The 26,258-nt window shown below is 34.3% G+C and overlaps 3 protein-coding genes and 1 pseudogene across 3 annotated transcripts; all 4 read right to left on the bottom strand.

Moving 5' to 3' along the window:
* Positions 1-7,855, bottom strand: LOC122579381 (probable methyltransferase PMT10). Its single transcript, XM_043751549.1, has 9 exons — positions 7,115-7,855; positions 4,699-4,848; positions 4,348-4,618; positions 3,917-4,027; positions 3,374-3,533; positions 1,908-2,165; positions 1,333-1,455; positions 967-1,044; positions 1-403 (listed from the first exon to the last, which is right to left on the bottom strand). Exons 1-9 carry the CDS (start codon positions 7,733-7,735, stop codon positions 205-207), a joined length of 1,971 nt encoding a protein of 656 aa, XP_043607484.1. The 5' UTR covers positions 7,736-7,855; the 3' UTR covers positions 1-204.
* A 695-nt stretch (positions 7,856-8,550) lies between these two features.
* Positions 8,551-8,934, bottom strand: LOC122610577. Its single transcript, XM_043783554.1, has one exon. The coding sequence runs from the start codon at positions 8,932-8,934 to the stop codon at positions 8,551-8,553; it is 384 nt and encodes a 127-aa protein (XP_043639489.1).
* Positions 8,935-10,848: 1,914 nt separating this feature from the next.
* LOC122610578 lies at positions 10,849-12,576 on the bottom strand (annotated as a pseudogene).
* Positions 12,577-18,921: 6,345 nt separating this feature from the next.
* Positions 18,922-23,695, bottom strand: LOC122610082 (probable methyltransferase PMT25). The gene is made up of 9 exons (XM_043783066.1): positions 23,681-23,695; positions 22,568-23,431; positions 22,240-22,389; positions 21,633-21,903; positions 21,417-21,527; positions 20,620-20,794; positions 20,106-20,378; positions 19,796-19,990; positions 18,922-19,358 (listed from the first exon to the last, which is right to left on the bottom strand). The coding sequence occupies exons 2-9, from the start codon at positions 23,399-23,401 to the stop codon at positions 19,133-19,135; spliced, it is 2,235 nt and encodes a 744-aa protein (XP_043639001.1). The 5' UTR covers positions 23,402-23,431; positions 23,681-23,695; the 3' UTR covers positions 18,922-19,132.
* Between the last annotated feature and the right edge of the window lie 2,563 nt (positions 23,696-26,258).

Here is a 26,258-nt window from a genome sequence, read left to right on the forward strand (position 1 = left end):
TAAAAGAACAAGAAATCATGGAAATGAACACAATATATTTCACTTCAGGCTACTCTAGATAAATAGACAAGTAGAGCTTTGAAGGTAAAAAATATTGTCATTTAGAATCTTGTCTCTGCAAAATGTCAGTTCATCTTCATCTACACAAATATACAGCTGCAGCTTTCCTGTTTATACTTATAGAAGTTGGGAAGTAGAAAGATGCTATACGCGTTTTTCACAGGTCAAAAGTTTGACACCGGCATTTGGACCCTCCCCGTTGTCAAAAACATGAGTGATCCATCCCATGGCTTTTGCAATTTCTTCAAGTTTATAGATGATGGAATTAGCATCCCGGATATAAACATGCCCGTTTGGTCGTAGGATTCGATTCATTTCCAGCATTATTGTGGATACATTACACCTGCTTGAATAAAACACAAAAATCACATGGTTAGTTAATTCATGTAAGCACAAAACATAACAAACAATAATAGATGCAGGATAGCATACACTCAAACAGGTGATTTCAGACATTCGTCTACAGACCATTCTTTATAATGTGATATAATGTAGTTACAAACAAAATAATATGGGTACTTTTATAGTAAAAGTTAAGACATAGAAGTAGAGGTGGTTTTGTGGCCTTGTGGCAAATGGGCAGGTCCAAAGGGTTTGGTTACTGTCAAAACAAGTAAACTTTTTATATGTGTCGGGTTGGACAACCTTTTCTCAAACGAATAATCATACAGTTTTTAAAATGAATATTTAGTGTGTCACATGTAATCACAAAAGACTAAATTAAATTACTAGAAAATCTCTTCTATTCCGGCTATTATTATTTTTGTTACCAGTTTAAGCTGTTAAAGATGATATCATAGCCAGTACCTACTCATTTAGATGTTAATGACTCAAAACCATCTACCGCAACATATCATTAAGTGTAACTGGTGAACATAAAAGAAGAAGAAAGCATTCAAGATTTACCTTTTCTGTTCTATGGAGAAGAGGCCAGCAGCATTCAATATGTCGTAAGTTCTGGGGTATGTATCAAATGGCTCACACCTGGATAACCAGATTTAGAATATCATGGCAGGCAAAATTAGTCATAGCTATAACTGTCTTGCGGCACTATGCATCACAAAAAATTCATATTTTCCCCTATTCTTAGTTCTGAATTTCTTTGCTAAGCACATATAAGGCACAACTAGATATTACTTCTACATGACTGCATTGATCAATAGAAAAAGGTTTTACCATTTATGAAATGTTATCTGTTACTTTGGTAAGACCTGATATCGACATATTTCAAATTATTAATCAACAGAAAGAATAAAAGATTATAGATCATACCAGTCATGTACGACGCCAATGAGTCCACGGTCATAAATTACAGGCAAGGTATTGGTATCACTGACAGGAACTACATTCATTACCCAGCAATCAACCCCATGATCAATTAATGCTGCTGCAAATCTGTTACCATAAACAACATACTATAAGATACCAGAATATAACACAACTAATAAAGGTGGCATTTTGGGCCATCTACTTATCAATGGACTGATTTGGATTAGGTGCTTATCTAACCAGGGTCAAATAATTATCTGTTTTAACGAAAAAGGGGAACAGGTCAAAAGTGTCAAAAAAGTAAACTGGGTCAAAGATATCAAAGTCTATTACATATCGTAATAATATAGTATTTGTAATGATGATGCATTACTTATTTAATGAAAAATCTGAATGTCTTTGTGCGCAAACCAACCAACCCAACCCAACCTGGCCTGTTTTGACCTGTAAGTGAAGTTATGAAATTCAGCCTGAACCAACTTTGACCCGTTACCCAACCTGCCGATCTGTGCATTGTGCCACCTGTACCAAAAAGATAAGGTAATGCTGAATTTGAGAGAAAGTGAAAGATAAGATACCCTCCGTATCTTGCCCTCATGTCCATCACATTCCGTACATTTAACTTCTTCCAACGGAAAACATTTACATAACTATATGTTATCTCTTTCCAATACTTTGACTCTGCCTTGTATATATCCTTCCTGGATAAAAATGCATCCATCTGTATACTTTGAAGCCTGTCTGGTGGATGATGCAGACGTGCAGGCCACATTGTAATGTTACCTCCATAACCATTTTCAGGTAACCGAGAAATGCATGACTTCAGCGGAATGTACCTACGTCACTTAGTTATCTCAATAACATGTAATACAGCCAGTATAACCAATAGTAGATCATGATACTTTAAATAATAGAAATAAAAAATTAGGGTGCATCTGGGAATTGAAGTAGTGATAATCAGTTACTAAATGTGTGAGTTCGGAAAATTTCGAATTTATTTGGGTAAAAGGTTTGCCCCTTGTTGACTGAAATTTTCAATTTATAAAGAGGTAAAAGATAAAAACTAACAGAAAGGTAAGTAGCTGTTGGGGTGATAAAAAAAACAAGGTTGTAAATATCGGCCGTAGCTGGGATATATCGGAGACTATATATGACAAAGGAATTTAATTTTTTGAAAATAAATATCAGCAAAATATTCATGATATGTATGATTTATGTATATTTCTACTTGATTTTTAAATCTGTACATATAATTCTACCTTTTTGTTTAATAAATTATACATTAAACTACTGTTTATTTAGTAATACGAGAGTAAGTACCCGCGCGTTGCGGCGATGAGATGGTGGAGGTGATAGGTCATACAGTGTGATAGGTTATAGAGTGTGATAGTCAAATGCCTTAACCGTACGGGCTCCGTCTTCGGATTTAAAAATTCGCCGAAAGTATATCGAATGACATCTCTAATGAAAGAGCATGAAATTTCAAGATCACCCATATAATTTTTATAACTTATCGACGTACGGTTTTTGAGATAAAAGATTTTGAATAAATTGGAGGAATAAATGATTTATGGAGGAGAGAGAAAAAAAATGATTGGTTGAGATTTGAGGAGAGAGAAAGGGTGTTAGGTAAATATAAAATTAATATATGGGCATTTTCGGAAAGTAAATGTTGAAACTTAAAATGTAGACATGGGAGATTTGCATTATAATATAATAGTAATATAAACAAAAATACAGTAATAAAAGTAGAACGTTACATTAAATATGAGACTATTCACGATAGACATAAAGTTTTGGAAGTACTTTTTAAAATTGCAAAAGGTAGGGTCTAAACATGGAAAAAAAATTCAAACTTTTTTACAACATTGAAATCTCGTAAAGGTATACCCCTGATATCGTAAAGGTATATGGCCGATATGTGAAATCTCGTAAAGATATACCCCTGATATCCGATATATCGGCCGATACGGTCAATATTTACAACATTTAAAATAAAATGATAGTTTGTAATATAAAATGGAAAGAGTAAAGCATGGCATACCAAACATTATCGGGGTCATCAGTGGCATCACATAACGGAGGTTGTACATCTAGATTACGAGCAAGGTAACATATGTTATTGAGAGGCTTGCGCCAAATAGCAATATATCCTTCCTTAGCTATAAGTTCCCAACACAAGCGGCCAGTAAGATCCTCCATTTCTGTAGTTAAGTATATTCAACGAATATGAAATTAGGAACAAAAATCAAAGAAACAAGGAAACAACAAATATTGACGAAAATATGAAAACTGTAGCTTGACTTATTAGAAAGGCATTTTTGCCTGTCTTAATCTTATGTATCTAATAGGCATTGATTACCGCAAAAAAAGTTGCTAAGGATTAGCGTGTCAATCAAATTACAAACATGGTATTATCTGATAACCAAACTGGTATTTGAAATTGACTTTTAAGATTTTATTTTTTAAACACACATGGGATGGCCTTTCAGCACATTGGATCGTCAACCTACTTTACTTTTTAAAGATCAAAGATAATGAGTTGAAATTTCGACCTCTATTTTGTATAGTATTGAACACCAATTACCTTTCCATTGTTCTTGAAGCTTATCTTCGTGTTTATATACAGGTTGTGCTGCCCAAACGAAGTATCCTCCAGCCCTTAGCATCCTGTTCACCTCCAGAAGCAAAATTCCATCTTAAACACAAATGAAATGTAAAAGCAAATCAATATCAATACTAACCAATTAAGGAGCCATCCATGCAATGAAACTTCAAATAAAACTATATCCAACTTTACCCAAGACCATGTCAGAATGTCACTTTTCTAAACACCATAAATCTCACATAAAATATAAAAAAATATTAAGCTTCCGGCATGTAGTCATGTATTAATCATTTATATAACTACATATCAAGTCACCAACTAAAAAGATAATAAGTGTTATAAGAAGGAAATCATGTAATTATGACTGACACACCTAAGTATAATGTAAAAAACACAAAGAAGAAGCATACCATCACGAGTCCAATTTATTCTACATCTCGAGCAATGTACTAAATCAAATGCTTGGCTTGGATATAACAAACGACGAGTTGCAAATACTGCCACCATCGCAGGGACGCCACGCTCCAGAGCGAACTGAATTTGATTCTCATGGACATCTTTTGGTGCCACAGATAGAGTCGTCACATTACGGTCCAGTAAAAATGCACCAAAACTTGCTACACCGCAACCAACATCCAAGGCGACTCGCACATGTTGACCAAATGCAATATCGGGAACCATCTGCACGCTTGATCAAAAGACGGAATTAAAGTCATGCATATAACGAATCTATAATATAAATATATGTCAGAATAGAAAACCTTAGATATCTGATCCAAGTACTGATTTGCTCCATGTATAAACTGTGTTCCGCCTCCTGGAAATATAAACTTGTCTTTGTTTCTTGATATCCAGTTTTGGCCTCCTTTATCTTCAACCAAACGTGTATGGGGTACATTATTATACCAAACCTGCATTTTCATACCGGTAACCATATTAATGAACATCGAAAGCATCTATAGCACTATAGCATAGAGAGTGTTTGTACTTTGTATGAAAAAGCACTAAATTATTCATTAGACATGTCATATCTTCATGGAGTGTCATTCATTTGTATAATAATGCAGTGAAAAGTGCATCCCAAATTTACATGGATAGTACACTATAAAAAGATAAATAACATATGGAGTTCAAGAAATTCAGATAAGACTAAACCAAAGAAGAGAAGGCAGAAGTCTTTCCCCTTATGCAGACAGTAACCTTTTTATTTTGCCACTCGGAAATAAGCTCTCTAGCAAACTGCACCCTGCCCTCTGTTTACGTCTCCATTAAACGCCATGAAATATATTATCAAGCTAGGTATTACAGTATCACAGTTAATGGAATAGAATGCTTAATCTAGACGATTGTCAGTAAGGGTGTCAAAACATGTAGTCTCCTATTTTGAATGCCCACTCACGTGAGTCCTTTTAACTTTGGGTCTTGGAAAAAGCTACTTCTCTAAATCTGGACCACATTTCCATGACACTTCCACATTCCATTTTAGGGTCTTCCGAATTAAGGGCTACTCGTATTGTCTGGTCATGGACCACCTGAATAATACCACAGATAGAACTATATAGCCCATGTTGTTGGTCTCTCCCTTACCACAAAAGTTAATGGTGTCTCCTGAACTATGGTTTAACATCAAGACATCCCATTCATATCCTTAAAATGAAATAAATATGTCCAAAAAATTGACTCTTTTTTATAATCACTCAACTTGAAGAGTATTCCTTGTAGTTATATACTTCTATGATGCGATTGAAATAAAATTAACAACCGAATAAAGGTTGAAGGATGAATACCACCAAAAAATGAGCATATTTGGTCAGGCAATGAGCTGCCACTTTGGCATCACCAATTAAATTAATTGGCTTTATTGAAAATGATATTAGTTAATATTTGAGCAAAAAGATGACTGTGGTCTATGAAAGCAACTAAGCGAGTGAATGGCAATTATAGTTCAACTAATTAAAAATGGCATAGGATACTTGTTAGGCCTTACATGAGGCGATTATACTGTTTTCTTATCAGCTAATCTTGAATAAAGCAACTTTGGTAATTCCTAAATTATTTATCAGGATTGATAGATGATCCTATTCACTAACACAGACATTCTAGTGGTGGCCATTGCAACATGCCCATGATAACAAAACATTATGTCCTTGATATCTCATAACCAAAGTATTCCAAACTCCTTTCTCCAACTTTATACTTAAGTACTTAACAACCAAGCATATAGATGGTTCATTATTTAGCTCCAAAATCAGACTTCGGTGATGCCAATTCCCATCACCATTGCTATCGTACCTTGGTATGTTGTCAGAAAAACTAATTAAACAGACTACCTTATAATGGCTTTAATAATGAGTTCTCTGATCGGAATGTAGTGGATGCGCTAATCAATTCAATAGGTACTGCCTTGAACTTAAAATCATGCTCCTTGGGAGTTGGGAATTTGTCTCGTGCAAAACAATATCTTAAATTAGGCTAGAATGGAATGGGGGTGATCCACCAAATGCTTATTTAAGAACATCAAGCTAACTAACCCAATTCCCGCCATGGGTGTCTGTTGTAACAAAGTTAAACTTTTCCCCGTAACATTAGAATATTACCTTCTTGATTTGCTGTCGATTTGTAATGAACCTCTGATCTCAAGCCAGTGAACTACTTCAGCCAAACCAACTTCAAGAATCAACCCTCCTTGATGATCTATTTTTCCTACATTTCCATCCCAATAATGCACAATTTACATCACCAACCAATGCATCCCCATGGGCAACACTATCATAGGCTCGGCATACTGAACATGGAACCAAATGACGTTGCCTTGTGAATGTCCATATAGTAATAATTTAATAAACTTACCATTTGAACGAGTGCATGAGTAAAATTAACACATGCTTTTAATAGTAATCTTTAGTTCTCTCACGGTAATATGTCCTACTCTGCAACGTGACACATTGAGACTTACTTTCGAACTATAAAGTTGAATATTACTAACCAAATGTAAACGACTTCCATTACAACTCAACGCTTGTTCCTCCAACTTCTTATTTGATCTACTTAACTTACTAAATCAAGAAATACTACCACCAAACATGACAAAAATCAACTAAACTAAGCAAAATTCAAAATGATCAACAATCAACCAACTAAATCAAACAGATTAGAAAAATAAATGCAAATACAAACCTCATCTCGACTTTTCGGCCAAGGAATGTGATCTTTATACCCTTTTGGATTCGGAACCAAGCAATCCAACTCTTTCCCTTTTTCCGGGCAATACCGTTCATATTTCTCTCCCTTTTCGGTCGAATTCAGTTTAGAAACAACATCCACATTGTCCAAACAAGGTATATACTCTCTCATACTCTCACCACAAACCCTAAATTTCTCAACTTTTATCCACTTATTTTCATCACTCTCATTTCCTTTCTCCACCAAACTCTCATTTTGCGCATTTTCGAGCAAACTCGCATCATAATCTCCGATCACGAAATCATTCGTCATTGCTCCGTTCTCGTCAACTATCCCTGTCCGTTCCACCACATCCTTTGGTACCTCACGCGCCATCGTTTCCGGCGGCAAAGTGATCGGGTTCTGCGGCGGCGGAGAGGAAGGTGAAACGTGGATGTTGAAGGCGGTGTCGGTGGTGTTGGTGGCGGAGAAGGGGAGGGAGAGTTGATCGGAGGAAAAGTGTTTGACGGTGAAGAAGAGAGAGAGGGAGAGAAAGGAAAGGATTAGGGTTTTGATGAAAGTGTTAGGGTTTGTGAAGTGATCTGAAGAGAAGAGGCTATTTGTGGTGGCTCTCATGGTGGTGACCGGTGGTGGTTGTGGTGGTTAGTTGGAGTGCCGGTGAGTGTTTATTCACTTCTTTGTGTTAGTACAAAAGAGTGTGTGTGGGTTTTTTCATATACCAGTTAAATCATTGTTTTTTAAAAATATTTTTATTTTAATCCCACATAAATATACAACAGCATTGCTTAATTTATATTAGCACACTCACTACACAGCATTGCTTAATTTATATTAGCACACTCACTACACAGCGACAGCAGTAGCTACGGCGACGGTTTGGTATTATTGGCGACAGTTGGTGATGGTCACGTCTATTGGTAATGGTGATGTCAAGTGATGCAAGTTGATGTAATGTAACTGAAAATTTATTAAAAGTTATAAGGATGTCCGCACAATATGTCAGTTATGTGGCAGCAAGTGGTGGTGGTAAGAGGGTGTGTAATGGTGATCTGAAGAGAAGAAGCTATTTGTGGTGGCTCTCATGGTGGTGACCGGCGGTGGTTGTTAGTTGGAGTGCTGGTGATTTATACACGTATTAGATTTGTAAGACCAATTCTTATAATAAATAGAGTCCTTGGGAGTCTGACTACACGTCAGGACTTCCCCAGGACTCTCTCTGCCTATAAAACAAGCTTCTTTAGGACTTTTTCACCACATCATCAAATCTTTTATATTTTTTTAATAAACAAAACACCATTCATATAAATACTTTTATTATTAAATAAAACATTACAACACTTATTAAACTAACATTACAACACTTATTAAAAAAAGTTACGATCCTAATAATAGAAAATAAAAATTATGAAAGTACACATAATAAAAAAAAATCAACGTTGACGGTAATTTTCCGGAAGGTGCCAAACATGCTCCACTAGGGCATTGCAAAGTCGATGGTGCGTCCTTCTAACACGTATCTCTCTGACGACTCGCATTTGAGTTGCTACCTTTTCATCCCACGTACGTCTTGGCATATTAGTTGGATCGGACAAATAATCCTTCTCAAGGTCGGAAATTAACTTACCGTTGTCTTGAACAATCATGTTGTGTAGAATGACACAAGCATACATCCTACGTTTTATCTTGTTCACCGAATACGGGCGGACATCTTGTTTAAGGATTGCCCAACGACCTCGAAGCACCCCGAAAGCTCGTTCGACATCCTTTCTTACAGCCTCTTGGTAGCGCTTGAATTTTGTCGTCTTTAGGTCCATCGGACATTTAAAAGACTTGACTAGTGTGGCCCATTCAGGATAAATACCGTCGGTTAGAGAATATCCCTTCGTAAACTCTTCGCCATTTAATAGTACATTGCATTTTGGGGGGGCCTATCTTGGAGTAGATCATCAAACAAATCTGATCCATTAAGGATGTTGATGTCGTTGTTTGAACCTGAAGGGCCAAAGTAAGCATGCCAAATCCACAAATCATACGAATCTACAGCTTCGAGCATGATCGTGGGATGTCCTTTGTCGCCTCATGTGTACTGTCCTTGCCAAGCCACCGGACAGTTTCTCCAACCCCAATGCATACAATCAATACTACCAAGCATAACAGGAAAACCATGAATCTGTTCATGCTTACTTACCAAACGTTGAACATCTTCAGCTGTCGGCCTTCTCAAGTACTCAGTGTTATATAAATAATAAACACACTTGCAAAAGTTATGTAAATATTCAGTTGAAGTCGCACGACCCATATGTAAGTACTCATCTAATTGGTCGGCATTAGAAGCATACGCCAATTGATGTATGGCGGAAGTATATTTTTGGAAAATGTTGAAACCAGCCCTACCTGTACAATCGGTTTGACTTTTTTGGAAAAAAAAAATGTTTGGGTAAGGGTTCAATGACGCTAAAGTTGTGTATATCTTGGCATATACGAAGAAACATATGCTTGCGCATTCGAAATCTTCTTCGAAAATAATCGGCCGGGAAAGTTGGTGCATAAAAAAAGTAATCATTCCATAAATGCACCGCGACTCCGGCATGATCTCGTGATAAAACCTTTCTGGTTCGAGGTACACGTGAACTTGACTCGACATCGTTTGCTTCCTCTTCGTTACAAACATCAAAAATGGCGCTTGCGATCTCTGGATTAAATAGGGTGTTCATTTGCGTAACGGTGGAGTTTAGAAATTTGAAATCGTCACTTGATGATGAATTAGACATGATTTTGGTGGTGCTTGATGAATGAAATGGTATGTGATAAAATGTTGTATGTTAAAATGAGAATAAGTTGATGTGGTTAAATAGAAAAAAAAATTAGCCATTTGAAAAGAAAGAAAAAAAAACTTTGAATTCAAAAGTATCCATTGCTCGGTCCCACACATGGTCGTCTTCAAGAGTCCTCGTGAGGACTGAAACCAGGGACACATCCATTTGGACGCTCGCTGCCTATGGTGTCCTGCGTCTTCGGCTCCAAGGACGCTCCAAGGACTCCCCTATAAGCAGGGGCCTAATTAGAATATAATCTTGAATTTTTTTTAGAACGTTACAACTTGACACTCATAATCCTTCTTTTTCCCCTTAGACTAAGAGGAGTGGAGGGTTCAAGGGAATGTCCCTTTTCGACTCAAAACTTGACATGTGACATTTTCTAATGATTAGAGACATTCCTCTAATTAGAGGGCATTTCCTTGGAGTAGGGCATTCCCTTTATGGGCATTCTTTTTAAAAAAAAAAATTTCTTTTTTGGAAACAATGTAAATAAATATAAACATAAATTCAAAATTTGAATATTAACGGATAGTTTGAACAGTTTCGACTAGTTTGAATATTAACGGATAATTTGAATATCAAATGTGCGGATGGAACGCCGGCCAAATGTGTTTTTGGATTACATGATAAAATAAGAATGAGAAATAATGCCCGACTCACAAATCAAAATTTCACGAACTACGAGTGTGGCACATAAAGTGGAACATTAATACTTGTTTCATCTTTCTCTAACAATAAGATCAATGACCAACAACAGCTACCCCGATCCAGGCACCATTAATTACGAGGGACAACCAGTGGATACATATCATATATACAACGTGCCTATCGGCGCCTGGGAGTTTATTAACATATAAACATCCGTTTTAACTCCCAACCACAATCAACTCTAGAATGAAAAATGATACATTAGACAACATGTCGAGATAAAGGAATCACGCACTCTTGTTTTCCGCATATGTAGCAAAATCCGGTTCGACATCTGCAATGGTACAAATGAGTTTGAATTATATTGCAATTTTATGAACTACTCATATTATTATTATTATCATTATTATTATTATTATTATTATTATTATTATAGAGATAAAGTACCCAAACGTTGTGACGGTGAGATGGTGGGGGTGATAGGTCATAAGAGGTGATAGGTCATCGAGTGTAATAGCCAAATGCCTAATTAGCCGTACTGGCTGCTCATATAATTAATAAATATACGATTTTTGATATAAAAGATTGTGAATGGACTAGAGGAATAAAATGATTTATGAAAGAGAAAAAAGAATGAGTGGTTGAGATTCGAAGAGAGATGAAAATGAGTGACTTATAATTATTTTAAGTAAATATATTTAGATTAGGGAAAAAAAATAAGGGCATTATAGGATTTTCAAAAACTTAGTTGAATGTTGAAAAAGAAAAAGGAGGCGACAAATGATTTATAATGTATTATAGATATGGATATATATATACTACTCCTTCCGTCCCATTAGAGTGTCCAACTTTGAATATTCAAAGTCTTTATTTTTAAACTTTGACCTTAAATATATGATATTGTGTTTTATAAAACTTGATAAAAATTATATCATTAAAAGACACGTTTAAAACACAATTAAATTATATATAACTTTCATTAAAATATATCTAACACAAATAAAATTGTTTAAAATCAAAGTTATAATTATTATTAGACTTTGAAAATTCAAAACATGAGACGGAGAAAGTATATTTAGATTAATAATAATCATCATCATGGCCTGTATAATTATACTTATATCCGCCGTGTATTAATTATACACTTATAACTAAGTTTCAAATATTTATTTATAACTCGTATAAGTCTTGACGCAAATTGTGAGACTCAAGCAAACTAATATATAGGTTTTAGTTCAACAAACCATTAAATAAATAGAGAATTCTTTTCTTTTTCAATGTTATTTGGTCCTTAGTTATTGGATTGATGAGTCTCAAATTTTGTGTGAACGTAATAACGGAGGAACTGTAGGAGATCGGTCGAACAAACCTGCATGTAACTCGGGTGCAACCATCTATGCGCTCAACACAATGCCTACACACTGGACACCTTTAACATCCTTTCTGTATTGAAAGACGATCGAAAGCAACGCTGTTTTGATCATCTTCAACCTTGACGCAAGTTGAACGTCCCTCATCATGCCATGGAACCTTGCACCCAAAACAATAAGGCTTCTTGCAATACGGACAAACACATCTCGTCATAACTATATCACCACACTCGTTCAAAATCAACTCACCACACTCAATGTTTGGGCAATAAACCCTATCAACTCCTAACACACTCGATTCACATAACACGGCACACCATTTTTCAAACACTTGTGCTGTGATTTTGGGACGACTCGATAAGGGTTTAAGAAAGCGTTTGCAGGTCAAAGCAGGACATTTGATGTGTGACACGTTTTCCTCGAGTTTCACTTGTATGTATTTGAGCATACAGTCGGTGCAAAAAGGATGACGACGACGGCATCGTTTGTTCTTGTCGTTGAATTTGTACTTGGGGAGGATGTCTGATTCCATGCAAATCCCGCAAGTGAATGTTCGATCATCTTGATTATGATCTATGCAGTTGAAACACGTAATTAGGGATAATATTGTACTCCTCATCGAATAAATTAGTTAATTAGCTAATTAAATTTTGTGTTAGAAAAGCTAATCTAGGCTGATATTTAAGTAGTATTTATATTTATCACGTTGTAATTGTAATGAAACTCGTATACCATGTAGCACGTACGGAAACTTCTGTGGGGGATCCAATTAAATACGTAATTAATTAAAGACCTTTGGGCTTTACAATTCCTTAACCTACTATGACATGTATACGTATACGCCATAGGCGGGATCTATTGATTTTGGTATATTTTGTGAAATGAACCCGGTCAAAAAAAAAAAAAAAAGAGTATGAGCCCAACCCAATAAATAGAAAAGTTTCAACCCTTAGCCCTTAAATAAAAACAAGTAACAACTAACAAGTACTCGTATATAAAAATCAAAAAATATTGAACCACTAGAGATTAAAGATAGTTACTTTACCACTGGACATGCAGTATATCAATTTTCGTTTACCCTAAAATAGTTATTAGAATATTTATTATTTCTTTTCATTAGATAGATTTGAAGATTAAATTGTAGTTGGTACAACTATGGTATTATACCAAATATAAAACATATTCTTATATTTCTAATTGCTTCTTTTAATATATTAAGTTAAATATTAAGATTATTGTTAGTTTATATATCAGAATATTAGATCAATATGTGTTTTAACATAAATTTGTCTCATTATAATAGTGTCGAAATTAGTTTTTTTTTATTTTTATAGTTTTAGGCTTTCTTTTCATATTTTTGTTCCATTTTATACTTCTAAGTTGTTTATTGTTAGTTATATATTTATTTAATTTTACATCTTTAAATGATTTTTGTTATGTTTTATGATATATAACACTTATTATCGTTTTTAGATAATACTTTATACAATTTAAATAGTTGCGTCTAGCCTAGGGCCTTTATTCCCGAATCGTCCTAATTTTATCACTCCTCAGATACGGTCATGTTATTTAAGAAAAAATTAAGGATTAAAATTCTCTAAAGTTGAATTGAACTTCATAGGTAAAGTTGATAGATTTTGACCACTGGATTAAAATCAATGGCCAAGATTAAAAAGTGATCTTTTAATCTTAGCTCTTGATTTTAATTCAAAGGCCAAGAATACTCTAACTTCACCTATAAAGTTATTATAACTTTAGAGGATCTCTATCCTATATAGCCCCCAGTGTTTGAAATTCCTAGTTCCGCCACTAATACGCCAAGGCATCTCTTCTTCTTAAAGATATCTACCAATAAACATAAACGGGACTTGTACCCTCGTTTGATCAACATATGACAGTTATATTAAAATGACAAATATCCTTTAAGTTATATTTATTTAAAAAACCTATTTAGTTAATTTCTTATTTTAGTCCCATCTAATTGTATTTAAACTAAGATATTTATGAATTGATAAATTTGTTATTACTTCGCATTCAAAATAAGATAGTCTTATTATATACTAGATTTTAGACCCGTATCATATATACGAATTTATTTTGTAATATAGATTTGATTATTATCAAAGTTATAGTATATGCAACCTAAAAAGTCCTATTAACTCAAAAGAAAAATAGTCAAAAAAAACAATGTTGAAAGAGTTTAAAAACGTAATTAAAATTAAAAATAAAACCATGCAATAGTTTAAACATTAAAAACATGTATCTTTTTTCTTTTTTTGCAACACTTCTTTGTAGACAGCATTCATTGTAGTATTTTTTGTTTCTCTCCCTTTTCGGTCGAATTCAGTTTAGAAACAACATCCACATTGTCCAAACACGGTATATACTCTCTCTTACTATCCTCACAAACCCTAAATTTCTCAACTTTTATCCTCTTATTTTCATCACTCTCACATCCTTTCTCCACAAAACTCTCATTTTGCGCATTTTCGAGCAAACTCGCATCATAATCTCCGATCACGAAATCATTCGTCATTGCTCCGTTCTCGTCAACTATCCCTGTCCGTTCAACCACATCCTTAGGTACCTCACGCGCCGTCGGGGTAATCTCACGCGCCGCTGTTTCCGGCGGCGAAATGATCGGGTTCGGTGGCGGCGGGGAGGAAGGTGAGACGTGGATGTTGACGGGGGAGTCGGTGGAATTGGCGGCGGAGAAGGGGAGGGAGAGTTGATCGGAGGAAAAGTGTTTGACGGTGAAGAAGAGAGAGAGGGAGAGAAAGGAAAGGATTAGGGTTTTGATGAAAGTGTTAGGGTTTGTGAAGTGATCTGAAGAGAAGAAGCTATTTGTGGTCGCTCTCATGGTGGTGACCGGCGGGAATCGGTGGTGGTGGTGGTTAGTTGGAGTGCTAGTGAGTTTCTTCACTTCTTTGTGTTAGTACAAAAGATTGTGTGTGGGTTTTTGCATTATATCGATTATAAAATCCTTATTTCTTTTTCTAATATGTTCATTTTAATACCCAAAATATATAACAACATTGCTTAATTTATATGGTACCTACGCAATACAACGGTGATGGTGGGAACGACGGTCTAATGGTGTCAGTAACGGTATTATTGGTGGTGACGGTGTCAAGTGGTGTAAGTTGATGTAAAAGTGATAGTGGAATTATAATCACTAATTACGAGTTTAAAGTGTAAATTAATTCATTACGACAGTTTTGATAATTTATAAAACCTTTTCCATAATGGGTATTATTTAAGGGTAATTTAATACTTTTCTATCTAACCTTTTTTTAACAATTTTTAAAAATAGGCGTTTATACTTTTAAAGGATTATAAACAGGGACGGCTTTACGATGGGGGCAGTGTGGGTAATTGCCCCACTCCAATTTTGGTACAACGAATTTTTTTTTTTTTATATTATGTGTATTATTTATATTTTTGCCCTTGAAAAAATAAAAATAAAAAAAGGAATACATATGGTGTGTCGACGCTGAAAAAAAAAGTGAGGGTCATTGCGGTCGTTTTATAATTTGAATACTTTTACCTTTAACGATTGTAATTTCTTTAAATAATAGAAAAACACCTTGGAGTATGATTGTATGAAGAACAGGAACTTCTTGCTCTGTTTCACCATTGTATCATTTACTAAAAATCATTTATTATTGTGTGAGTGTGGAAGCTAAAGTTAAGAAATTAAGAGATTGAATGCAATTTTGAAGTTATTGTATGAGAATGAGAAATTGAAAATGTGATGGTAGATGATGAATTGATGATATACAATGTAGAAGACGAAAAAGAAGATGGCGGAGAATACTATGTCAGCAATATTGGAGTGTGGTGTGGCTTCTTATAGCCTTATACTATAGGATAAAAACCTATACTTTTATCTGACATTTATAAATAAATAAATCTATAATATATTTTCTATATCTATTATAAATAAATCTATACTCTTATATATATAAAGTAAAAAGTTTTATATAACGTAATTTTCCGCCACCACATGCTTCAAAATTATAAAGACTGACATTCATGTTAAAGAAAGACGACACTCAGCTAAAGTAAACTCTAATTTGACTAAACCCGACATTAGGAAACGAACATCTATTAAGAAACCTATATTCTATTCTCGAGACAGGACAAAAAAAATTTTTTTTTACATTCTCGGGTTCTTGATAAGTATGCCAAACGAATTTTAAATTTGTCCCCTTGCCAAAAAATTCCTAGCTCCGTTCCTGATTATAGATATAGAAAATATATTATTTAGACAAATATTTTACATAAACAAAAAAGTGTAGACAAATTTTACCCAAACAAAGTATTGAATTAAAGAACAAACAAGAAGTTTGGAAATAACTTTAAAGTGAAAATTAATGAGATTAAAGGCTAGATCAATTGGGTAGAGACGTGGAGTTATTCTTAGTTTTATCCGTGTCATGGGTTTGACTATCGAGAGTGATATGTCCTGGAGGTTTTTTTTTTAATCACTTATAACGGTTTATAATCTACATTTCGTAGTCTAGAGTACGTTCAGAGCTTAATTATTATACGATATCATGTCCCCTGATGTCGAATACCAACTGAATGTTAAAAAATAATAATATATGAAATGTATATTTTCAATCTATTTAAATATATAATTGTAAACAAATTGAACATTGATCAAATAATACAATTAAATGTAGCCCTAATGACTATATTTAAGTTACATTATGTAGTCACATTTGTTATAAAATTTTGAAGGTGATCTTTTAATATGAAATGTATAAGTTTTTATACACATTAAATACCAAGTTTTAAAAGTTGCGTTTAACATTTTTCATCCAGTAATTATCAGTAATTATTCCGGACAAAGAAAAATCTGATCATCTATACTATTATATAAAAGAAATAACACTCTCTCTCATCAAATGTTGAAATGTAACCATGCGAATGTACAAGAATGCCCTTCCTTTATTTCAATTAAAATGCATTCCTATTTAAACTATTTTCACAATTTCACTTCAATTGAATATCCACTTATATTGTTAATACGTGTATTTTTTGTTACTGTTGGTTGCTATTGAAGCTACGGTATCATCGTAGTATCTTGCTTAATTAATTGTTCACTGATACTGTTTTTGGTAATCACGACATCGAACGCATTGTCAGTGGTATCCGCTGCAACGCGCGGGTACCATACTAGTATTATTAAAAATGAACAAATTTCAACATAACTTTCTTATTTATGACGCTAATCGAATGGTAATTGGATGATGTTTGGTTTAAGAACAAAGTTTACAAGTATATATTTTAGAAGAATTTTTTAAATATTAAGATTTTTGTTTTAGTTTAGATGAACGTTTTACTTGGTCATATTGATAAGGAAAAGATATAGTCACTTTTATTTTTAGCGGATACTTAGCTTCCCAAAAATGCCACTTTGCCTACGTCGATATATTTTTAAAAGAATATATATATATATATATAGGCATTTTCAAAAAACCTAAACGATAGGAGAACGAGATTCAAAATTCCTCCCATTACAAACAAAAACATCATTATTAGGCCCATGACGACGGGTGTCGACGAGCCCCTTCCTCAAACTCGTCGATGAGGAAACCGTTGGCAGGAGGGTGTTCGTGGAGCTTGTCGATGTGGGGTGTTCGTTGGGTGGAAGGGGGAGGACGGAGGAAGAAGGGGAGCGTGTGGGTCTAAATGAATTTTTTTTGGTTTTGTTTTGTATATAGTGTATATATATATGTGTGTGTGTAGTATATATATATGTATGTGAAGAAGATTATTTGTATTTTTTTTTAATAATCAAACAGATTTTATTATCAAAACACATTACAATAAAAAAGACAACACACAAATATTAAAAAAAGGTACTTGATAAAAACACGGAATAGATAATAATGATACGATTACTCTTTATCTTCATCATCTTTTATTGACATTTTTCCGAAGCCACGGTAAGCACTTTTGTCGAGCCACCACTTGTCGTGTTGCGGGCATTTGACTTCATCCGCTGTTTTGTCTTCCCCGCAATTGTCGTGGTACGATTCAGCCCAAGTGCATTGGTCACTCAACGTGTGACCGGCCTTAAAAACATCATCAACCATCCTCTTTACCTTCTTGATCTCATCCTGCAGAATCAAAGAATATGTCTTTTCGTGCTTCGAGACCTTGCGACCTGGTGCTTGTATTGCCTCAATCTTTTGCTCGCATTGTCGTCTTTTCTCCGTAGGTAACCCATGACCCCCAGAGACTTCAATTTGAAAGAAATAAAAAAAAACAAAAAAACATACTAGCCGTTTTTTTCAAAATTTAGAATTTCAAAAAAGCAACGGTCATCAATAAAACGGGTCTCACAAACTGATAATAATAATGAAAGTTTCAAATTAATTTTTTTTTTAATTCTTTAATTTTGTTAAATATAAAATAAGAATAAATAAAAGTTGAGGAAGATGTAATGAGTGGGAAGAGGTGATTTAAGTGAGAGAAAAACTAATGTCCCAATAAAAAAGAGGAAGGATGATGTCGACGGTTGGCAGAGGCCTTAGTAATAATCTTTTTCACTTCAGTATTCTAAATGTCGGACCTTTTTGAATACAGAAAGAGATGCCGTATTAGTATTTTGTGTTTATCTATGGTCGCCCAATTAATGGGTATATTTAAAAATGCCACTTTGTTTTATAAACAAGCTTATTTTGTCCTACAAGCTGTCTTCTTTGATAGACATAAGACCTTTTACCATCTTCAATCAAAAACAAAGAGTACGTTAGCTAACGACATTAATATAATATCTTATTATTGGTATTAAAAAGCACATAGAACATGTCTCTAGCTCATAACAATAAATCCTACATTACAATTAATTTTCATTGCCAAGTTGTTTGCATTTGATGAAGTATGAGGTTGCCTTTCGTTATTGGATTATCCCAAACAGTTCGGCTTTATTTGTTTGCCACTAAAAAGGTTAATAAATTTTTTTCTTTTACATTAAAACCCCCTCCATTTGAATGGAGTAGACAAGAACAAATTCAAAGTCATTACAAAAACAATGCTACACAGCTTACATTTGCAATTAAATCAAATAAACCTAGGACAAATTTATGTCAAATAGAAAAAAGTTAAAAAAAAAACTATGGAAGAATTTAAAACAGTAGTAACTAAAAACATGGTTTCTATCAGATTGTGTAAGCTAATGTTTCTACCTCGGCTGGTCGCCATAATGTCTTTCTGACACACAACAATCCTTCTTTATCTTTGTTGTAAGTCATATGGATGTTCCAATGCAACGACTTAGCCATGTTCTCGATCTCAGCAATAGTCTCTACGTTGTCGCGTACTATCAGTTTACCTTCTGGCCTTAAGATTCTGTCTACTTCTGCGATCATTGATACTAGGTTGCATCTGCAATAAAAGATTATTGTTATGTTATATATGCTAGAATTGAGAAATTTTGGTAAGACTTAAACATACACTTTGGTTGAGTCACGACCCCCTCTTGTCCGATTAAAACCATTTGACCTGTGTCAATTTTAGGTTCTTCTTATCCGTTACAAATAAAATATATACCATGTCAACCATTTAATAAGAAAATGGGTCGAAACTGTCACATACTCGCATCTATTTTTTTAATTATAATCTGACTTTTGACATTAAAGATAATCAACTTATGAGATAACAGTTCAAACCAAGTACTTTCAAAACACTAGTTATGATAGAAGGTAGTCTTTGTAGCTCAAAAATGTTTAGTCTAGTACACTTTTACTATGTTGTGATCAGACATATCTACTTACAAATATGCTTGAAGTCAAACAGTTTAGACTCATAATAGATGAATGTACCTTTGCTTAAGACGTGAGAAAAGATGATCAGCATGAAGAAGATCATATGTTCGCGGATATGTATTGAATGATTCACACCAGTTATGATATATTCCAAACAGTCCACGTTCGTATATAATTGGAAGTGTATCTGGGGAATCAAGTGGCACCACGTTCATCACCCAAACATTCAAATCTCTCAATGCAGCAGCAAATCTAGAAATATTTGACAGGAATAACGACATTAAGAACCGTACGAAGTAACATGTTTCAAACCTGTTCCCAACCAAATTAGGAAAACACAAAATGCTGATAAATCAGTTTGACTTACCCTCCATAAATCGATCTCATGTCCATGACATTTCTGACAGAAGACCAATCGATTCCTAAACCATTCAAGTATGACTTAGAGACAACGTTTTTCCAATGGACATAGTCAGTATAGAAGTCCTCGGGAGCTGGTTTTCCATAAACTCCATTCTCGGTGCTCTTTAACCAGTATGGTGGCGAGTCCAACCTCTCGGGCCACATTTTTGGCCACTCTGAACCTCGAACTGAAGTATCAACAGGAACTTTATGCATACAAGCCTGAAGCTCTACATTCCTGTAGTATCACAAATTACGTCAAATTTTGGTTTTTGAGGACCCAAACTAATAGCATCATCTATTTAATGGTAGGAAACTAGGAAAGAAAAATATGGAGCTGCACCATGGCAACTTTAGAAAAACGAATCAACTAAGTAGCATCAACATTACATATCTAAGTGAAATGCTTATTGTATATCTGTTGGATAAGGACTTATCTTAATCTATAGTAACCGTAGGTCCGTAGCTAAAATTCTTACCAGATTGCATCTGGATCATCATTGCTCTTGCATATTGGTGGATCATTTTGTTTTCTGTTTTCATAGCATTCGTTGGAAGTTGGCTTTCTGTATACTGCTGCACCCACTTGATTCAGTTGATCATTATAAACCACCACAAGCTCCCAGCACATAGCCTTAGTCAACTTAGACATAGCTGTCACAAGATTTCAAATATGAGATGGTAAAAGGAACGAGAGGGGAAATTCATAACTCTGAATTATAGCTATAATGTGTGAAACATTAGTACAGGTCATAGGGACCATCTAAACTGAAAAGTCTACAAAGCTATTCATATATAATACAAAGGAACGATAGAGGTGGCATAATGGGTGGATCTGGATGGTTGGGTAATGGGTCAAAACGGTGCAGCTTGAACGCGTAATCTGTCATTCCATTCTTAACAAGTATATATAATGATTGTGTGGGCTAAGATTACAAAAGCAATTTTATAATTAAACATAGATCTTTTTATTCTAAAACAGTTTAGGAGAATGTATACACTTGGAAAATAAACTTTGGAGTTTGGAGGACTTTCACATCATTCGGCCTCCATTTTAGCATTTAGTATGGCGGGATGGGACGAACTTACATCATCTTACATGTATGCATCCTTTATCGTGAAGTATGGTGTTCGACACTTATCTTAGCATCTAAGATGCTTTTTATGAAACACCGTCCAAACCGGGCCATTTATAATTAAATAATCAGACTGGCCACCTCAATGAAGAACAGACTACATTATGAACAGTAACGTGATCTAATTGTGGAAGCATTACCTTCCCATATTTCCACATCTTCAGTCTCTTTTTGGTAAACTGGGGTAGCAGACCATACAAAATAACCACCAGGTCTTAAGAGACGGTTGAGCTCCAACAGCAGTTTTCCGCCTGAAAACATATGCATCTTTATATAAATTCTGTTTTATAAAGAAAATAATTTTGCATTCACAAGAAAACTACTGACAGAAAAGAAAGAGGGGTTGCAAGTATCACCTTCAATGTGCCATGGGACTCTGCAACGTGCACAATGAATAGCATCAAAGATCTTACTAGGGAAGGGCAACCTCTGGGTACCCATGACGGCTGAAATGGCAGGAATACCCCTTTCAAGAGCAAATTGCACTTGTGCTTCATGCTCATCTTTTGGAGCAAAGGACATAGCAATTACATCTCTCTCAAAAAGGTACCCACCAAAGCTCGCAACTCCACATCCAACATCTAGTATCACACGGGTTCTTTTGCCCCATTCAATCTCAGGAAATGACTGCAATAGTATTAAAAAAACAAAATTAAAATTTGAAGAAAAAATTCAGGGTAAAATCATAACACTTGGCAATATGACTGGGTCAGGTGGATTGGATAATGGGTACTGGTTGGATATTGTTTGTTGACCAGAAACACTTTTTGCCTGCTGTATTTTATTAAATGATGTCAAATTACAATTTCATGTATGACTACAAAAATCGTATCATACCAATAGTAACCAGTCATTTTTGTAGCAAATATGACCTTGGAAGGTTTGATGCACTAAAACTACACGTTGGGCTATGTTGACACATTTGACTCATTTTCTTTCTGGTTTTTAATCTTGTAGGCTTACCTTTTGGATATGGTCTATGTAGTGGAGGGCTCCATTCTTCATTTGAGTTCCACCTCCCGGAAAAGTAAGATACTCTCCGGTTACTTTCACCCAGTTTTGATGCCCTTTTACTTCAGCCAGCTTGGTTCGGGGAACATTACTGTACCATATCTGGAAAAAAAATCTGTAACAAGTAAGAGATTTTATGAAGGACTAGAAAATAGCACTGACTGATTATAAAATTTCTACAATCCCTAAGATTTTGATAACTGCGGATTATGTTAAGATCTTAACGGAAGTCACAGTTTTTCCAAAATACAGCAGAAGTACTGAACAAGTATGACATTACCTGGTTTCGGCTTCTAGGCCACCTGATTGGGATCTTGTACCCTTGAGGAAGGGGAACAAGGCATGTAGGGGATTCAGCTGGACAATGTCTTTCCCTGTGTTCATAGTGCAGTGTAGTATGAATATGTCTTAGGGCTTCCACATTATCAAGACACGGAATAAAATCCGCACCTGTTGTAGTATTACATGTCTTCCATTTGTACTCATCTTGGTTTTTTGACCCAACTGGCTTTTGTGATGCTTTTTCACTTGCAGACTCAGCTGCTTGTGTTGAAAAAGCCCCATTTTGGGTTCGGGTTTCTTTTAGAATTTCGGACTGATCACCAGCAGGGAAAGATTCGGGTATTTTAGTATCTTCTGGTTTCTTTTGTTCTTTCACAACCACAGAACTCGGTTTCTTGGATTCATTACTATTTGAATCTGACTCCGTGCCTCCAGAACTACTACTTTCTTCCTCTAACACTGAATGTGACTTAGCCTCATCACTTTCACTATTACTAGAATCATCTCCAGTGTTAGAATCTTCATTTCTTGAAACGGGTTCATCGTCATTGTTCTTTTCGTCAACATTTCCAGCATCCGTTTTTGACGGTTCATCTTGAGCAAGTTCTTGACTGACCCCATCTTTCACTGCATCTTCTGGTAAGTCACCAGAATTATCTTCAAACCAAGTTGACGGTTTCGTGGGCAAATTTGGCTTCTGACCCGGGATAGCGGATGATGACATAAACATCCATACACCAACTAAACATACTCCGAATATAACCACAAGGGTCACCGGTGAGCATGATGATGACTTCTTCCCATCGACCCGCGAATACTTTACCTGACCCATTTCTCAAAAACCACCCTTTCTAAAAGAAACCTGAATAACCAAATAGAAAAATTAACTGTCTATTAGAATGTCAAACAAAATTTAGAACTGTTCCATTAACCACATACACACACAATATTTGTAATTTCCCAACATGTACACTATATACACATTGGCCTATAAAACAGTGAATCTCGTAAATAAATACTTTGATTGTCTTCTAAATAACTCTCTTGCAATTATTAAATATACACACTTGCTATTAATAAACAGATATTCACAAAATAAAAAAAGATTTACCAAATTTTAAATTCTTACCCAAATAACTCACCAAAAATAGGCACAATACAGAATATATAATTCCTATGCAAATATCTTCTTGTCGGCGTAATTTTAAGCTATCTATCCATTTTTATTATCTGCGTTGATAATTGATATGTGAACATGAAAATTTGGGAGGTAAAAACAATAATCAATGAACATAACAGAAAATGACATGTTTTGATATGTAGCAAAACAACAATAAACACCCATACAAATGACTAAAAAGAGACACAAAATGCCACTTGAAATAATAGCATAGCCATATACTAACAACAACTAAGAATTGAATGTGTTTGTATTTCCTATACATGCAAACATACCAAATACATATATATGATATATATATATATATATATATATATATATATATATATATATAAATATATGTCGCAAACATGTCTCAAGTTCGAAACCGAAAAGAATCACAAGATACCCCAATTAGGCTACATCCGGGTTAAAAATTCCGTCAACCTTAACAGTGAGAACTTTATCTGTTTACCCGTTTATAAATAAGGTTTAAACTCATGGGTTAGTAATCTTTAATTAACTAACATGTAGCTAAATAAGTTCACTACCACATATATTGGTTAATGGTTATACACTAAACAAACACATAAACATGAATAGTAATAATCATATTAAAAGGAAATAAATAAAAAAGGCTCTAAGTATATACATATATAGTAAGCATATATATAATGCTGCAAAATGGAATATATAGTTTTTACCTGTATGTAAATATATTGTTGTTGTTATGGAAGTGAGTGAAGTGGTGTCATAGTACTTTGAATTAAGTTCAAGAGTCTGCTAGCTACAAGAATGGCAGAAAAATGAGGCAATAATAAAATATATAGGGAAAATGAAAGAGAATGAATGGGTGGAAGTGGGGGAGGAGGATACGGTGGCGACGATGCGGGAGTAGATGGTGGGGATTTCTGGCTCGTCAGCGCCACACCCGATGACAGGGTTGTTTTGTAACTTTTTGAAACTAATAGGACCATCATCCAAAAAGGAGCTAACTTTTTTTTTTCTTTCTTTCTTCCTATTTTCTCAAATTATGTTCGGTTAATTTAAATATTTTCAATAAAACTATTTATTGTATATTCTTAAGAAAATAATTTACATTTTACAACATATATATTTTAACCAAGAAATTATACTACTTCCTTTAAAATCATTTATTTTACATTTACCACTACTGTCGCCACTGTCGCCTACACTATCCGTTACTGCCATCATCGTCGTTGACATCGACACCACTAGTCATCTACGCATGTTGCTGGTATGCATTTAGTTTTATATATATATATTTTTAGGTTTCTAGCATTATGTACAATCTTATATCAGTATAATATACTAAGAGTATTGAATACATAATGTTTGTAAAATTATAAAAGGAGAATGATATTGTTATTTAATTCATATTGGAAAACCCTTATGGTTTACTATATACGAGTAGTTTAATCTTACCTCCCAATCCCGAAGTCATTTTTATTTTTTTATGCTTACTATATGATGATGAATTGGTGATACGCTTACGCTTATCTTTCTTGGGTTCAGTCTACAACAAAAATGTTCTATATCCAATAATGAAATTTATATGCCTAAGAATTAACTTAACTATAAGATGATGATATATGAAAAAATCATGAGAGGAGATTCCTTGGGAGAAATCTTAACCATTGAATTTTAATCCAAGGTCAAGATTTAAAAATGATATTTAAATCTTGGCCATTGATAATAATCCAATAATGATTTCTGTAACTTGACCCCTCAAGTTGGAACTAACTTGGGGGGATCTACACCCAAAAATCATCGGGTAAAATTGGGAAAAAAAAACTTAGTGGGATCCAAATGTAAAATTATTATGATTTTAGGTTAATTTTCCGTCTTAATTGATCCATTTTGGTTTCGGTTATCTAAAGATTACACAATTTTGGTTAAAATACACACGGTCCTTGGATATTTTGGTTAAAATACACACTATTAATATTTTGTGGTTAGTATCGACACTTGACCACAAGGACCTTGGATATGGTTGCTTTTACGTATTGAAATTCTATTACATATGTTAGATTATATGACTAATGATAATAAGTTAGGTCTATCTCGACTAACACAATTTGGTATATGTAAATGGGTAATAGGTGGAACTCGAATCATACATGCATAGTATTAAATTTAGAATTTTCAAAAAACCCCTTAATATTACTACAAATATATAAAGTGCGATTCAATCCATAATGGATTTTGTAGCTAATACTTAGTTGAACTAGTTGAATATAATAATATAAAAGGCTCATATAGAAACATGGAAACCATATGAAGAAACAATCCAACACAAAGATCCACAACTTTCTTTATTGTTTTACAAGAGTCATTTTTCGTAACTTACATTTTGTCGATGTTAAGTTTTTCAAGAATATATACCTTATTTCCTTTAGGAGCAAGGCATCCAAAAAAACTTCAATTATTTGTTGGATATCTATACTTTAGTTTAAAGGTAAAGGTCGTCTTTATAATATATGTTAGGACACAATGACTGTTTATTGAT

This window comes from Erigeron canadensis, chromosome 8 (assembly GCF_010389155.1).
Source record: "Erigeron canadensis isolate Cc75 chromosome 8, C_canadensis_v1, whole genome shotgun sequence".
In the NCBI taxonomy this organism is placed as follows: Eukaryota; Viridiplantae; Streptophyta; class Magnoliopsida; order Asterales; family Asteraceae; genus Erigeron; species Erigeron canadensis.

Excerpts from the sequence above, each read along its gene's own strand:
- LOC122579381 (XM_043751549.1), bottom strand. The coding sequence starts at position 7,735 with ATGAGAGCCACCACAAATAGCCTCTTCTCTTCAGATCACTTCACAAAC. Across the intron at positions 2,166-3,373 it reads GATGACCCCGATAATGTTTG|GTACATTCCGCTGAAGTCAT; the intron begins GTATGCCATGCT and ends TAAGTGACGTAG. Across the intron at positions 404-966 it reads TTCTCCATAGAACAGAAAAG|GTGTAATGTATCCACAATAA; the intron begins GTAAATCTTGAA and ends TTATTCAAGCAG.
- LOC122610577 (XM_043783554.1), bottom strand. The coding sequence starts at position 8,934 with ATGGACCTAAAGACGACAAAATTCAAGCGCTACCAAGAGGCTGTAAGA.
- LOC122610082 (XM_043783066.1), bottom strand. The coding sequence starts at position 23,401 with ATGGGTCAGGTAAAGTATTCGCGGGTCGATGGGAAGAAGTCATCATCA. Across the intron at positions 19,991-20,105 it reads ATGAGATCGATTTATGGAGG|ATTTGCTGCTGCATTGAGAG; the intron begins GTAAGTCAAACT and ends AAATATTTCTAG. Across the intron at positions 19,359-19,795 it reads TTCTCACGTCTTAAGCAAAG|ATGCAACCTAGTATCAATGA; the intron begins GTACATTCATCT and ends CTTTTATTGCAG.